This window comes from Camelus dromedarius, chromosome 21 (assembly GCF_036321535.1).
Source record: "Camelus dromedarius isolate mCamDro1 chromosome 21, mCamDro1.pat, whole genome shotgun sequence".
NCBI classification, from domain to species: domain Eukaryota; kingdom Metazoa; phylum Chordata; class Mammalia; order Artiodactyla; family Camelidae; genus Camelus; species Camelus dromedarius.
The window spans coordinates 6,098,562-6,113,438 of NC_087456.1; the positions used below are offsets into that span (position 1 = coordinate 6,098,562).

The following is a 14,877-nucleotide window of genomic DNA, read 5'->3' on the forward strand; positions in this document are numbered from 1 at the left end:
ACGGCTCGCGTTGACCCAGCCCCTGGGCAGCGTGGAGCAGCTCCGGAGCCCCGGGCACGAGGGGAGACACTGCCCGCTCCGGCCCCTTCTTGGAGGAAGTGTTCAGACCAGAACAAGGAAGTGGGGGAGGCTGGGCGGGGCTCCCTGGGCTGGAGGCTGGGCCAGCCTGGGTGGCCCACGGAGGCCCCCCCCCGCCCCCCGCACCAACTGAAGAGAGACGAAATTAGCAAGCTCCGCAGCTGTAGCAGAAAGCGGGGGAAGGAGTCAGGGGCCAGAGAAAATCGGGGTTAGGTGTTACACAGCCAGATCTTTATGCACCGTAAAGAAGTCTACCAGGGGGAGGGTACAGCTCGGAGCTTGGTGGTAGAGTGCATGCTTAGCGTGAGGTCCTAGGTTCAATTCCCAGTACCTCCATTAAAATTAATGAATACCTTATTACCCCCACCCCCACCCCAAAAAAAACCATAGTAGGGAAAAAAAGAAGTCTACCAGACCCATAGTGGTTGAGATGGGGCAGAGGAAGGTCAAAACAGCCCTATCAGCTCAGGGAGGACCCACCCTAACAGCCTGAGGCTTGACTCTGTGGGTCACCACTGAGCCAACCCTTGAAAGGCTTTAGCAGGGCCGGTCATGTGTGCTTTGGTGCCCTCTTGTGGATTTATGTGGTACATGCATACAGGTTTGAAATGGGTTTTACCCACATTTTAACCGTTTGCTCTTTCTCTTTTCCCTGCACCACCCTTTCTGGTAAATGACATCTTCAAAATTGCAGGCATGCTTGAGCAATGACATCACTTGTGGATACCATGAGAATCACCTCCCAAGCACCGTGAAGGAAATGGTTTATTGACACACAGTTATCATATTTTGTCTGATCCTGGGCAAACAGTATTTGCTTATTGAAATTTGACTCAATCACACTAGAAGAAGGAAGAAAATAAAACAGATTCCCCAACTTAAATGTCCATTGACAAATGAATAGATAAAGAAGATGTGGTATAATATATGCAATGGAATATTACTCAGCCATTAAAAAGAATGAAATAATGCCATTTGCAGCAACACGGATGAACCTAAAGATTATCATACTAAGTGAAGTACGTCAGACAGAGAAAGACAAATATCATATGATAGCACTGTTATGTGAAATCTAAAAAAATGATACAAAGAAACTTATTTACAAAACAGAAATAGACTCACAGACATAGAAAACAAACTTATTGTTACCCAAGGGGAAAGAGTTGGGGGGATAAAGCAGGAGTTTGGGATTAGCAGATACAAACTACTATATATAAAATCAATAAACAAGTTTCTACTGTACAGCACAAGGAACTACATTCAATATTTGTAATAACCTATAATGCAAAAGAATATATATGTACAACTGAATCACTTTGCTGTACACCTGTAACTAACACATTGTGAATCAAATATGCTTCAATTTTTTTAATGCTTTAAAAAAAAACTGCTTCCCAAGTTACTTGTATATCTGACTTTTATTACTACCTCTTGAGATCCATGTCTGGGGTCCTCAGTTTCTAACTTACCCACCAATCAAATGTCATGAACCTTTGTAGGAATTTTATTGTTCTGGGAACTGAAAACAAGAAGAATGGGCCAGAGTCATTCATTCACTCACTCACTCATTCATTCAGTTAGGGTTTATTGATACCTCCCTTGTCCAAAGCAAGGCACCAGGGATGCCGGTAGCAGCCATGGCATTGTGCTAAGAGCCCAGCCTATGAAATCAGGCAGACAGGGGCCTGAATCCCAGCTCTGCTTCCCACAAGCTTCATGACATTGAAGAAGTTTGACGTTTCGGTGTTCTCCTTATTTTCTCAAACAGTTGGAGATGACAGAATACTTGCCTCATGAAGCTGCCATGAGAACTGAATGAGCTGTCAATGCAGTAAAGCCCTCAGCTTAGAGTGGGCGTGGCTGCTCCTGCTGCAGGGAGTGGCCACCGAGTCTGGGAAGAGACGCAATTGCCTAATAGATGGATTCTTGACATTTCGCGACAATACACAATGAAATCATGTTGTCTACGTTTCCAGACTTGATGGCCACCCTGTGTCACCCCTGCCCTCGGGGGGTTTTCACTAGACCAGTGGTCCTCCAAGTGCGGTCCCCAGACCAGCAGGATCAGCACCACAGGGGAACCTGTTAGCAATGCAAATTCTTGGACCCTGTGGATCAGAAACTGGAGAGGTGAGCTGAGGGCTGGTTTAATAAGCACACAGGGTGATTCTGATGCACACTCAAGTTGTGAGCCACTGACCCAGGGAGCACAACACGCGTGTAAACCAACAGTAACAACACAGGCGGGCTCTCCAGAAGAAGTGACACAATGAGCAGGGTCTTGAAGGAAGGGCAAGTGTTCACAGGCGGACGCAAGCCATGTTGGAGGAGGGATTCGCACTTGCAAAGGCTGGGGGCACAGAAGGGAGGTGTGTGTTGAGGGACCCACAAGTGATATAGTCTGGCAAGACGGGGTGTGGGAGGGGAGGGTGGAAAAGTGGGGCAGGGGCAGATTGCAAGTGCCTGAGTAAAGAGTTTAGATTTTACCCTATAACTAATGGGGCGCACGAAGGGTTTCTAATGGAGAAAGATATGACCAAATTTGCATTGTAGAAAAAAAAAAAAGCACTCTCGCAGCAGTATGGCCTGGAGGCAGGACGATGCTAGAATGATCCAGGTGAGAGCCCATGTGGGCATGAACTTGGGTGATGGCCATGGGGATGATGAGGTGCGTGGGTTGAGAGGTATTTAGGAGGAGAATGGACAGGACCTATGAGGGGGAACCTGAGGGTTCTGCCTTGGTGGCTTCCGACAAAGATGGAATAGGTGTTGGCGATGGGAAGGCAATGAAATCAGGACGGGACATACTGAACTGGGGGCGCTCAAAAGAATGCTCTGGGCTGGTAGCCAAGGCAGGAGTCAATTATGCCTCTATGGTTTGTCTCCCAACAGTTTTCATTCATTCTTTGATTTCATCGAGTATTGGGTTCCTACCCTGTGCCAGAAAGGTTCTAGGACAAAGTGGACACAAAATAACTAGAATCTGCTCTCAGGGCTGACCCGGCAATGGGAGACACCAACAATCAAGTAAGGAGACAAGTCTGGGAGGGTCTAGCTCAACTGGTAGAGTGTGAGCTTAGCATGCATGAGGTCCTAGGTTCAATCCCCAGCACCACCATTAAAATAAGTAAACCTAATTACCTTCCCCCCAAAAAACAAAAACAGAAAAACAAAAACAAAAACAATTCCCAGGAAACAAAAATAGAATAATAAAATAAAGTCTAACCTTTAAAAAAAAAGTAAGAGGAACTACGGAGGCGCAGGAGGGAACTTCAGATAGAACCCTCAGGAGAGGCTCGCAGAGAAGACATCTGAGCTAAGGGACAAGTAAGAAGCCAGATGTGCAAAAATAGGAGGAAGGTGCTCCCAGGCACAGGGCACAGCAGCTGCACAGGTCCTGAGGTAGGAGGACCCAGCTGTGGGAGGTGAGGTCGAGGCCAGGCCACAGCAAGCGGGGAGCTGTGGGTGAGATGAGGTGATACTCATGACAGTTTTGTAAACTATCTCAAGAGCCAGGTGTCCATAAAGGAATACCAAGGTGGTGTCTTCAAGAAGAAAAGAAGAAATGCCTTAACTGAAGCAAAAAGGATTTTGGCTCAATTTCAGGAAAAGCTCAGGCTCGAAGAGCCATGTCATATCAGAACAATTTCCAAAACAGATAATTTATTCATTTTGTGGTTGTTGTTTTTGTTTAAGAATAGGATTAACAGCCAAACTGATGTAAGTGCTGGCTGGTCTCGAGCTGGGAGCTGGAAAGAGGACCTCTCAGAGCACAGACATAAAGAGGGAGGAAGATGAGGAAGAGCGGGGAGGAGAGGAGGGGAGGAGACGGTTCTCCCTCGCCACCAACCCTGCAGGCCTGAGCACGCCCGCCCCACCCATGGGAACGGAGCCAGGACCCAGCCCGGCGGAGAGGCGGAGAGACCCCGGCCAAGGCAGAGGGAAAGGAGTCCAGCTGGGCAGGTGCGGACCACCCCAGCCTGGAGAGCTGTCTTCTGCTTCCAATGTTACACCTGGGCAGCTTTCCCGGGCGCACCTTCGGTTGCTGAGAACACGAGCCACCCCATCCGACAGAGGGTCTGACCACCCTCTAGGGGAAAACGGAGCACCAGACACACAGACACACAGATCGCGAGCGCCCCCGTCCGGGAGGGCGAGAGTGAGGCGGCCCGCCTTGCCACCACCTGACCTGCCTGTGTGTGCATCGAGCTCACGCCTCGCCTCCAACTGGCTCTACTTCTGGCCTCTCAGGGCACCCTGTGCTCCATCTCCTTCCTCTAAACCTTTGTCCCTTTGTCTCGAGAACACCCACTTCCCTCTGCTTTATTGAGCCACGTCCCTCCCACCTGTACAGCCCAGCCCAGCGCTCCACTCACCCCACCCCGCCCCACCCTAGAAAAATTCCCATGATTGACACTGGCTCTCTCAGGCCAACATACACATGGAGAGACACCCACACCCTGGGCTTTATCTGCAGCGCTCACTTGGAAGCCTCCTGGCCATTCACAGGTCCCAGCAAGTCCTCCAGCAAGACCCTTTATCTGCGTCCCCTCCCGAGGAGGCATCAGGTACAAGGACAAAAGTAGGACCAAGAGCAAGACCAGAAATAAACTCCATCTTACTCACTTGATGAAATACACAGCTCCCTCCTGGGTGGAATCCATCTCCCAGCCCTTAGGCAAACCTGTGAGGAAGCAGAATCACAAAATCACCCTCTCTTCCATAAGCCAGATCTGCACTCAGGAGGGATGGGGGCCAGAAGAACCGGGAAAATCCACAGATAAGCCAACAGTGTTCAAACCAACAATTTCATCCTTTTCCGTTCACTATTCTTATCAGTCTGTGTTTTCAGCAAATAATAAGAGAGACGGCAGTGGATGGGACTCCCCCATCAATGAGCAGTGACATGACCAAGTGAATCATTGCCTCGCTCATTCATTCAACAAACTTTTATTAAGTGCCTGTGCCAGCCCCCAGGGATGCAGCAGTGAACACACGGATGGTTGTCCCGGAGGGGGTTCTTAGGATCATCCCTCCTTCTATCACAGAAGCAGCAGATGGAGCCAAGAGTGGGTCAGTTGCCCCAGACCTCACAGATAATTAGCACCCAAGATCAGACCAGGACTCAAGTCTTCAAAGCTCAGGCCAGTGTTATTACTTCCAGATTCTGCTGCTTCTGGACAAGACACTGAGGACCTGGAAAATCAGTCCCAGAAAAAAATGGAGAGTTTTTTTTTTTAATTTAATAGCACCTCTGAAAAAAATTATCCATGAAAACGCTTGGAATGGAGACTTGCTGACTTGCAGAATGAGAGAGAACTGAATGGCTGAAGAAGCTGACCTTGGCTGAGAGGAGCCCAGGCAGTCCTCCAGGGGGACGCAGCCCCTGCTGGACAGCTCCAGAGAGACACCGCGTCTCTGTCTCCAACGAGCACTCTGTTAGCCTCTGTCTCTGCCCACCCTCCCAGAACAGCCACCTTGGCAGTGTTCTGCCTCCCTGGCAAACAGGATGCCTCCAACCCAAGGCAGAATAGGAGGAGTCTTCTGGGAAACCAGAGCGAATGCACTGTCAGAGGTGGGGACAGGCAGGGCACTGGCAGAGATCATTCCTTTGCAGGTGCAAGAGTCCTGCGGCAGGTGCATTCGAAAACAGGTGCAGATTCCCTCAACAGACAATCACTTCCACTTTTGTGGTCAGTTCAAACACCTGCCTCGTCGACGCAGTTTTATAAAATACAGCTATTCACCGCTGGTCTGAGTCTCTCCCGCCATATTATCAGCTGCCTTAGGGTACAAGCTGCTGGAGAGCAGAGCCTGGGTTCTACAGAGGGATGGGCCCAGTTTTTGTTCATTCATTTTACTCATTCCTATGTGTCAAGGGTCTATATTTCCACGGTTGCTGCTTCAGTGAAGTGGGGCAGTCAGCTGGCCCGCCTCCCCTCTCAGGACCTGGTCCACAGAAACAGTAACACCAGCTGCCACCTGGTGAGAGCATCCTTCCGTTCAGCTGTGCAGTTTTACCACTACTAGCACGTCTAACCAGCACAGCAACATTATGTAATAGGCATCACCCCAAACGTTTTTACAGATGAGGAAACGGAGGCCCAGAGAAGGTAATCAACTCGCTTAAGGTCACACAGGAAGTGTCTGGGCCAAGATGTGAGTCTGGTCTGCTGCCTCCAAAGCTCACATTCTCTCCTCTGTGCTGCCCCATAAATGCTACTTGTTCCCCCTCTGTCCCCGCGGGAGGATGTGCCCATTCAGAAGGGCGTGGGTTGGCAGTCTCCCCAAGACGAGGGATCCCCATTGGGTCAGAATCATAAATAATCCTGCCACTGTGATGTGCCTGGGAAAGAGGCCAGCGTGGATTATGTCCCCTGCCTTTTCCAGCAACTTCCCTCCACACTGCCCTCTCTGCCCGGGCAACACCAAGAGTGCTTATATTCCCGTCCAGGCGGAGTGCCCGCTAAGGCAGCTGCCCTTCCAGCAGGCTTCGGGGGCATCTTAACCCCTTCCCAGCCTTGGACAACCAGTTGGCTGCAGCCAAAAATGAAAGAATTGGCCCACGGTCTTTTATTCCTCCTCCAGTCTTACCTACAGTCATGGTGAGATGGACAGACTCAAACTGCCAACAGCTGAAACACGGAAGGTGGCAACACCAACCCAGCAGAAGAAGCCCTCAGCTTTGGGGTCAGGAGGCTTCGCTTCAAGTCGAAAATACAGTAGGGACAGTAACCACAGTGTTCACCTCCACTGACCGTGACTGTCTCGCGTGATCTTTGCTACAACCTGTTGACGTTCATAATCCAATCCCTGTTCCACCGACGAGATGCTAAATCCCAGAAGGATGAAACTGCTTGCTCAAGACCACACTAATAGAAAGTCAAGCCAAGATGTGAGCTCCAGTCTCTCTGCGTCTAGAACTTACGCATTGCGCCCCAGTGCTGCTCTGCTTACTGGCTGCGTGGCCTTGAGCCAGGCACTTCCTCTCTGCTCTCCAACTTCCCTGCCTTTAAAATGGAGGAGCTGGACGCCATGATCCCCAAAGTCCCTCCCACAGTGATTGCAGCCCCGAATCTAAAAGAAAGAAGGCGAGTCAACACCTCGACCCAGTGTGTCCAGCAGGGTCGCTGTGCCCCACAAGTGACCAGGACCCGGTGTGGTGGGGTGAAGGGCTGGAAGGCCAGTGGGGCTGGGGGGGTTGGTGCCAGCACTGTCACTCACACCCCACCTCACTGGTCTATGTAGCATCCTGACTGAAGAGGATGATGGCTTGTTCACGTGAAGTTCCCCAGGCCTTCGGACCCTCAGTGTCTGTCTCCACCTCTTCAATTTAGAATGAAATCATCTTTGCCCAGATGTGGCCCCTCTTTCCCACCGAGCCTGGGAGGTCCCTGAAGGCTAGTCATGGAGTCTTCTCTATGGCAGGTGATCACTGCTGGCCAGGTCCCCTTTTCTTTCATGTTCCCCGCAGTGTGAAGAAACTCCTACTAGTCATGTGGGGCTATTTAAATTTTAACTTAATTTAATTTAAGTAAAAAGTTCATCTCCCAGGTCATACTGATCACGTTTCAATCACTCAGCAGCCACACGTGGCCATTGGCGAATGTGCTGAGCATCACAGAGAGGGCGTTCCCATCATGGCACAAAGTTCTGTGGCACAGCCCGGGGGGGCTGGGGCTCCGCCCCGCCCAGGAGCTCTCAACACGGAGGGATTTTCTGACTGGGAGCGGAGTGAGATCTTTGTCCTCAAGGGTCAGCCCCAGACACTAATCATAGAGCTGGAAGCTTGAAAAGACCTTGAGGCGAGCATCAACCCTCCTGCAACCCCCCTCCCCAGACGGTGGTCCAAATGCTCAGCTGAGTCCATTCACGGAGAAAGGAAAAAGTCAGAAGAAAGAAAGTCAGGGCAGGGGGTTCCTACAGCCACCTCAAGCCATGGCCTCCCCGTGGATTGCAAAGGAGGGATAGACAAGACCCTTACCTGGGCTGGAGGAGTGTCCACTCTGGATGGGTGATTCCGTACCGGGGTGCACCCAGCTGGTCGACTTCTCCTCATCACTACAGAAGACCAAAAAGAACACGTCAGGGCGAGGGTATCGCTCAGAGATGGAGCCTTTGCTTAGCATGCACGAGGTCCTGCCTTCAATCCCCAGCACCTCTACTAAGAACACTTTTTAAAAATAAATAAATAAATAAACCTAATTACCTCCCACCAAAAGCAACAATAACAAAAAAGAACATGTCAGATGCAAGAGAGGCTTCTGAGCAGGACACCTATCTCCACATTCACATCAGTACTGCCTGTTTGATCCCATACACCTGGCGTGAGGGCACCCCAGCTGCCTTCATTCATTCACACTCACTGAGCATTCACTGAGCAGACTCTGAGGATTCAGACACGAATAATCCTGGACTCCTGACCTCGAAGAAGTTACTACCCACCGAGGAAACAGACATGTAAAAAGATCTCTGGAATTTGACGTGATAGAAACTCTAATCCCTACCACAGCCAGGCAGAGGGAGCATGACACCATCAGAGAAGAGAGCTCCCTGGGTGAAGTTCGGGGAGGGGGACAGCCAGGAAGGCTTCACGAAGGAGGTGACATCTGAGGTGACTGATGAAATGGCATGGGAAACACATGGAAGGTCCTTAACTGGCAGCTTCCCAGTGGATAAGAGAGGAGGAGGCTGGGTGAATCGACAGCCCCTGAGTGTCTACAATGTAATGTACTTTCATTTGCAACGCTCCCTCATGTTAGGAATTTTACAGATTATGAAGCTGAGGTTGAGAGAGGTTAAGTCATTTGCCCAAAGTCACACAGTCATCAAATGATAAAGCCAGGATTCAGACCTAGATCTGGCCCCCTTAAAACCCAAGCTGTTTCTAACATCTCACTCCCAGCAAGGTGGGCGCCCCAACAGTGCAGATCCATCGACCTTTCTCATCCCCACGCCAGCCAAGGACACCAATTCCTGAGCCAGACGTATGTGGAGGAGAGGACTCCCAGACCACCTGCATCACCCAGGCTTTAGGTGGGGCCTTGGGGCCCAAGACAGGACTCCACCCAATAATTAATACCTTAATTAATATAATAAATTCCACTAAGAAGGGTGCCACTAAATTTTTACTAAGGTAAGATATACAATAAACTGTACATATGTCAAGGGTACAATTTAATGTTTTGACATACGTGTACTCCAGTGAAATGGTCACCAAAATCAAAGCATGACCCCCCCCCCCAGACCTTCTCTGGGCGCCTTTGTAATTCCTTCCCCCTGGGGCCAGCTCTGGCCACCCGCCCCGCCCCCCTCACCAGCAGCAGCAACTGATCTGTTTCCTGTTACTATAGATTCGTTTGCACTTTCGTAGAGTTTCCAGTTTCATATACGTGGAATCCTACAAACTAGACTTCTGTGTGTGACTTCTTTCCTTCTTTTCTTTCTTCCGTGCATTACTGAGTGGTCCATCCCGTCACCTGCTGATGGACATTTGGGTTGGTTTTGGTTTGGGCCATTACAAATAAAGCTGCTGTGATCATTCGTGTCCAAGTTTTTGGACCTCTGCTTTCTTTTCTCTTGCCACCTCTAACTTTCTTCTGAGTTTGAACACTTACTGCAGGAAGAGCGTTCCCAGCTGACCCAGCCCTCTGATGCAGAGAGAAGGAACAAAGTCACTGGGCTGATGGGGAAATTGAGGAACCAGGAGGACTGGTGTCATTGCAAATCCCCCAGCTAGAATCTTCTTTGGGGGTCCCAATCAGTTGCCATTTGTGGAGTGTGCTAAGGCTTTCCTACCAACCTCAAGTCCCACATAGGCCTCTCCTCCCCTCCCCCCATCTCAATAGATAATCTTATCTCTTAACTCAAGAGAAACAGAAACCTTTAGGAAGGAGTTTCCACAGTACTCCCAACCACCACACCCCCAAAACTTATCCACATTCCCACTCATCCTATAGTATTTGTCTCCACATTGGAGAAAAGGTGGTCTTCTCCATTTAAGGCTAATCCTTCTGCATGGGTCACAGTCCTGATCATCTCCCATCTTTTCTAGAACCTAATTCTACTGAGCATCACAGACATGCATCTATAACTTCTCTCTCACTCTCAGGTCCATCACTTTGGCCCCAGCTCCTGTTCGTGTCTTCCAGGGTGAATCCCCTGCCTCCCTCTCAGTGCCACCTCCCCTTCCAGCTTCCTGGCTCCTCTTCTTACTGACCAAACATCCCTCTTGGAAACTAGTGCTTTCTAACCATTCTCACTGCCTGGCCTCCCATCCACCAGTCCCCTGCAGTCTGGTTTCTGTTCCCAAGGCTCCCCTGAAAACACTTTCCTAAAGGTCATTAAAGACCCCCTAGTTCCTCAATCCAGTCAACTCTTTCCAGTCTTAAGCTCTTTTGGCTTTTACACAGTTGGCCATTCCTTCCTTCTAAACCTCTCTCTTCCTCGCTATCTGGGGCAGCACACTGCCCTGGCCGTGGTGCTGCCCGCTTCTGCAACCCCTGGGTCTCCTCCATCCCCGCCTGTCTTCCTCTATCCTTTCCCTAAATGTGCTGCTGCTGGGGGACCCTCCTGTCCTCTCCTGCACACATTTGTGGGTGGTCCCAGCTCTGTATGATGACATCCAGTACTCTCTTTCTAGCCCAGGACTCTTCTCTTCAACCTCTGTCCTCTACATCCAGCTGCCTGCGGGCCATCACTCCCTGAAGGTCCCGTGGGGACCTCAAAGTCGATCTTTCCCTGTTGAATCTGTACATTCCCTAAAATCCTTTCCTCTTCCCTGACTCCTAATTTCTGTCAAACTCAAGTTAACCATTCTGAGATTTATCTTCGGTTCTTCCTTTTCTCCTGGTTCCCCAACATTCAGGCAGTAAATAGACACTCTCATTTCTACACCTGAAGACTTTCCTCACTTCTCCCTCCCCTTCCCACCTGTTCTCCCAGCTTTAATTCAAGTCCCCATCAGCTGGCTCTTGGACTTTGCTCTCCAGACCTCACGTTTCTCCCCTCGCCTCCTCACTCAGCCCTCAATTCATCGTCCATGCAGCTGCTGGAGAGATCCTTCAAAAACACTGATCTCACTGTGTCACTCCCCTGTTTAAAATCTCCTTTGGCTTCCCACCATCACAGGTTCAAGTTCAAACCCCTTAGCCTAACACACAAGGCCTCCATGAAGCTGCCCCCTTCCCACCTATGTTGCTACTTCTTCTGCAGCACGCTGGCTGCCCCCACTCCACCCCTACTGAACCTCTCAGAGTGTTCTAGATAAGCTGGGTGCCCTCCTTCCCACAGGCTTCTGCTTCAAGGCCCCCTTCACTGGAGCCTCTCTCCCCCAGAATCAGCTCAAATGTGTCCTCCTCCGGGAGGCCCTCCCTCAACTCCTCAGAGAGAGTTAGTTCTTCCTTCCTTCTTTTCCTAGAGTATCATGCAAACATCCTGGGAGTGTATCCTTTTATTCCTTAAGTCTTTATTTAGCATTTTCTCCCTTCGGGAAAAGCCTGTTTACTATTTTTTATCTTAGTGTCTAACCTTGCAGCAAAGTACTGGATACTCAAGAAATATTGTGGAATGAACAATGAAAAGAAGCTGGAAGGCCAGCAAGAGACTGGGAAGAAAGACAAGAAAAGCTAACTAAGCATTTCATCAGAATCCCCAAGGAGCTTGTGGAAATCCAGGTTCCAAGGCCCCACCCCAGGTCTTCCGACATGGATGGACTCTTTGGAAGCAGGGCTCGGGACGGGAGGCAGCCTTAGTTTACTAAGTTCTTTGGGTAATTCCTATGGATCTAAAGTCTCAAACCACTGACCAGAGGGACTCCAGTTTTAACACTGGAGAAAGCTGTGTTATTTAAGAATCTGACCTCGGGTCAAGAACTTTAATAGAGTTAATTCCTAAGATAGTGTAATTACAACATCAATTTTGATCACGATGATGATAATTACAGAAGAAAGGCCTACAGCAAATGCGGAAGCAGCATCACCAAGAAGAAACCACCAGCTGCCTGAGCTCCTCCAGAGGCAGTTTGGCACGCGGCGGGGGTGGGGGGAAGCAGTGCAGCAAATTCAGTGGGTCCCGGACCGAGTGCGGGCTCTGATTAACAAGTGGTTTTATCTCAGACAAGCACTTTCGATCTCCGCGTCCCATCTGACACATAAGGGGATTGCATCCAAGCTTCCCCCTCAGCTCTGATTCTGTGAGTGGCTATCTTGAGGAAGGGAAAACCTTTCACGTGTGGGTAACAGTTCAGAATGCTGTGCTATATTATCGGAAATTTTCTATCCTGGCAAAAGATGACTATTGGAGGAGCAGGCCAAAACAGCACCAGCGGGGCCACTCTGTTATAATGAGATCATGCCAGGGCCACTTTGGTTTATGAAATTAATATAACAGTGCTAACATATTACCGAGAGCAGCAAAGCCTCCCTCCCTCTTAAGAATGCCAGATGTGCTGTGGTCAACAGCCCCATGAAGAAGCAGGAAGGGAGAGGGGCTGTCTAGGGAACCCTGAGTCCTGGGGTGAGGGAATGCAGGGAACTTGGTGGCAGGGGCAGTCTCCCGGTGTACTGTCACTTAGCCCAAGTCTTCCGACAGGAAGGGGTGTGTGGGCACAAGAAAAAAGGAATTCATCCCTGGCCCTTTCACTGGCCGAAGCTGTCTTTCCCAACGGCAGGCTGGGCACTCGGTCTAGCCATCCTCCTCGGGTCCCCATTCTGTCTGTAACCAGGGGAGAGGGGAATGCCCTGCCCTGCCCATCCTGCCTGCCCTGCCCGTCCTGCCTGCCCTGCCTGCCTTTCCAGATGCAGGGAATGCCGAGCCTCTGCTGGACTTTGACCCACCGAGGAAAAGGCGGGAGATGCATTCAAACAGATATGGTGATAACCTTATTAGTCACGCCTGCTGTTCCAGCCACCGCTTCTCCCCACCTCTCCTGCCACCCCCTAGCCCTGCTGCTGCCTTTCAAGTTGGACAATTTTAAAGTAAAATAAAAAAAATAAAAAAAAGAAAATGAGAGAGAAAATGAAACAGAGACCCACATACTTGATGAAGAAGACTCTCCCACCGCGGTCCACTCCGTAGGTCCACCGGCCGGGTAAGTCCAGCCAGTCAATCTCATCGGCCATCTCGGTGTCCCGCGGCCCCTCGCGCTCTCTGCCCACCAGGGCGCTGGGTTGCGGGGAGGGGGCTACCGCGCACCCCCTCCCTTTCTGCTCCTCCTCTAGGCGGTGATGGGGGAGGGGGTCCGATGCGGTCCAGCCCGGCCCGCGGCGTACCTCCCGGGTCCCTGGCAGGGACGCTGGCCTCTCACTGAAGGCAGCTGGCCGCCAGCCGGGCAGCAGGGAGCAGATGACTTAACCCTGGCCGGGCCGAGCCGAGCCCGGCGGCGCGCGCGGCGGGGCCGGCCCCAGACACCTCCTGCCTCCTGGAGTCTGAGCTCCTCTCCGGACGTGTCCTTAACTTAATGACGGGCAATTAGCGCGTGAGTAATTCTGACGCTCCTCTCGCCGGGACTGCTAACGGCAGCGCCGAGGGCTCGGTCCGCTCTGCGCCCGCTCGGCGGCCGGCCGGGCAGCTGGCGGGGCCGCGCCGGCCGGGGAGGCGCCCTCCGCGAAGGGAGCAGGTTGCCGTGCGTGCGCGAGGGTGTCACCTCCGCGCTCCCAGCTCAAGCCCGCACTCGAACCGCCGGCCGGGCGAGCGGAAGGCGGAGCCCAGCGGCCGCTCCGAGGGTAACGCACAAGCCAAGAGGACTCGCCGCAGCCCGGCGGGTCCCCAGGTCCCGGAGCCGGGCGCGGGGAACCAGTTTGGCGGAAAGCGCTTTGAATCACGAACCTGAGGGACATGTCCAGCCACTGACCGGAAAAGAGGAAGTGATCAAACTTGGTTCCATTTGGCGGGAGGTGAGTAGAGGAACAAAGGTCAAATGCGGGGAAGGGTGGAACGGGTTGAACAGCAAGGGGCCCTCGCAGTCTCTTCTTGGTAAGATGTCAGCCTGATTAGTCAAGCCAGTCCTTAGCTTTCTTTCTGAGCACTTCCTCCAAGAAGCCTGCCATGACTAAGGAGAATGAGAGTGAGACCTTAGAAACGCACTCAGAAACCAACAGCTTTTAAGTCCCTTCCCCCTAATTTGCACCGCAAAATCAAAAGGAAAAAGGAAAGGAAAAAAGAGAGATAAAGAGGAGGGAATACACGTGTTGTGAGTACAGAATACAGGTTGCAAGCATTCAATACTGGCATATCAAAAAATGGTAGTGCTGGAGCCCACAGCTCTGCTGTCTCTGGGCTCCAGCCAGCTTTCTCAGCTTACTCAGGACCTACCTCTGGGGCTCCCACTAGGTGCACACTGTTCTGTCCATGTGTCAGATCCAAGGGATTAATTAGACAATGGGGGTCTCTTGTCTCACCATCTTTAGAGGAAGCAATGTGTCGTATGGCAGTTGGCAAGTATTTGTTGAGTGAGCATACTTATTGGATGCCTGTTCCACCTAGTTAATTCCTACTCATCCCTTCAGTGTCCACCCATGTGTCACCTCCTCCAGGAAGCCATTCTTGATTCCACCCCAGGCAGATTTATATATCCATCCTGTATATGCCATGGACCCTTATTAATAACCCTATAGTGGAACTTACCTCTGTAATGCAGTCCTTGATTGACTTATCTGTCTCCTCCATTGGGTTGTGTGCCCTTCAGGGCAGGGGCTCCATTTTATTCATCTTTATAGCCCCAGCACCTACCTGGGGTACCCAACTAATATCTGATGAATGGCTGATACTGTCATAACTAGGAATGGTTCTTAACTCTAA

At 51.0% G+C, this 14,877-nt stretch overlaps 1 protein-coding gene across 14 annotated transcripts in view; it reads right to left on the reverse strand.

Annotated features, from left to right (window-relative positions):
• Positions 1–13,317, reverse strand: part of PLEKHA6 (pleckstrin homology domain containing A6) — a 136,751-nt gene extending 123,434 nt beyond the window's left edge. For 2 of the 14 annotated variants that reach the window (XM_064477077.1, XM_064477081.1), the window contains exons 1-3: positions 13,117–13,290; positions 8,063–8,139; positions 4,705–4,762 (exon numbers count right to left, since the gene is read on the reverse strand). In XM_064477077.1, the coding sequence (XP_064333147.1) occupies positions 4,705–4,762; positions 8,063–8,139; positions 13,117–13,199 (218 nt within the window). In that variant the 5' untranslated portion in view covers positions 13,200–13,290. Of the gene's footprint in view, positions 1–4,704; positions 4,763–8,062; positions 8,140–13,116 lie in introns of all 14 variants that reach the window. The other 12 variants (XM_064477075.1, XM_064477079.1, XM_031438778.2 and 9 more) reach the window with 12 other exon arrangements.
• Positions 13,318–14,877: the final 1,560 nt, after the last annotated feature.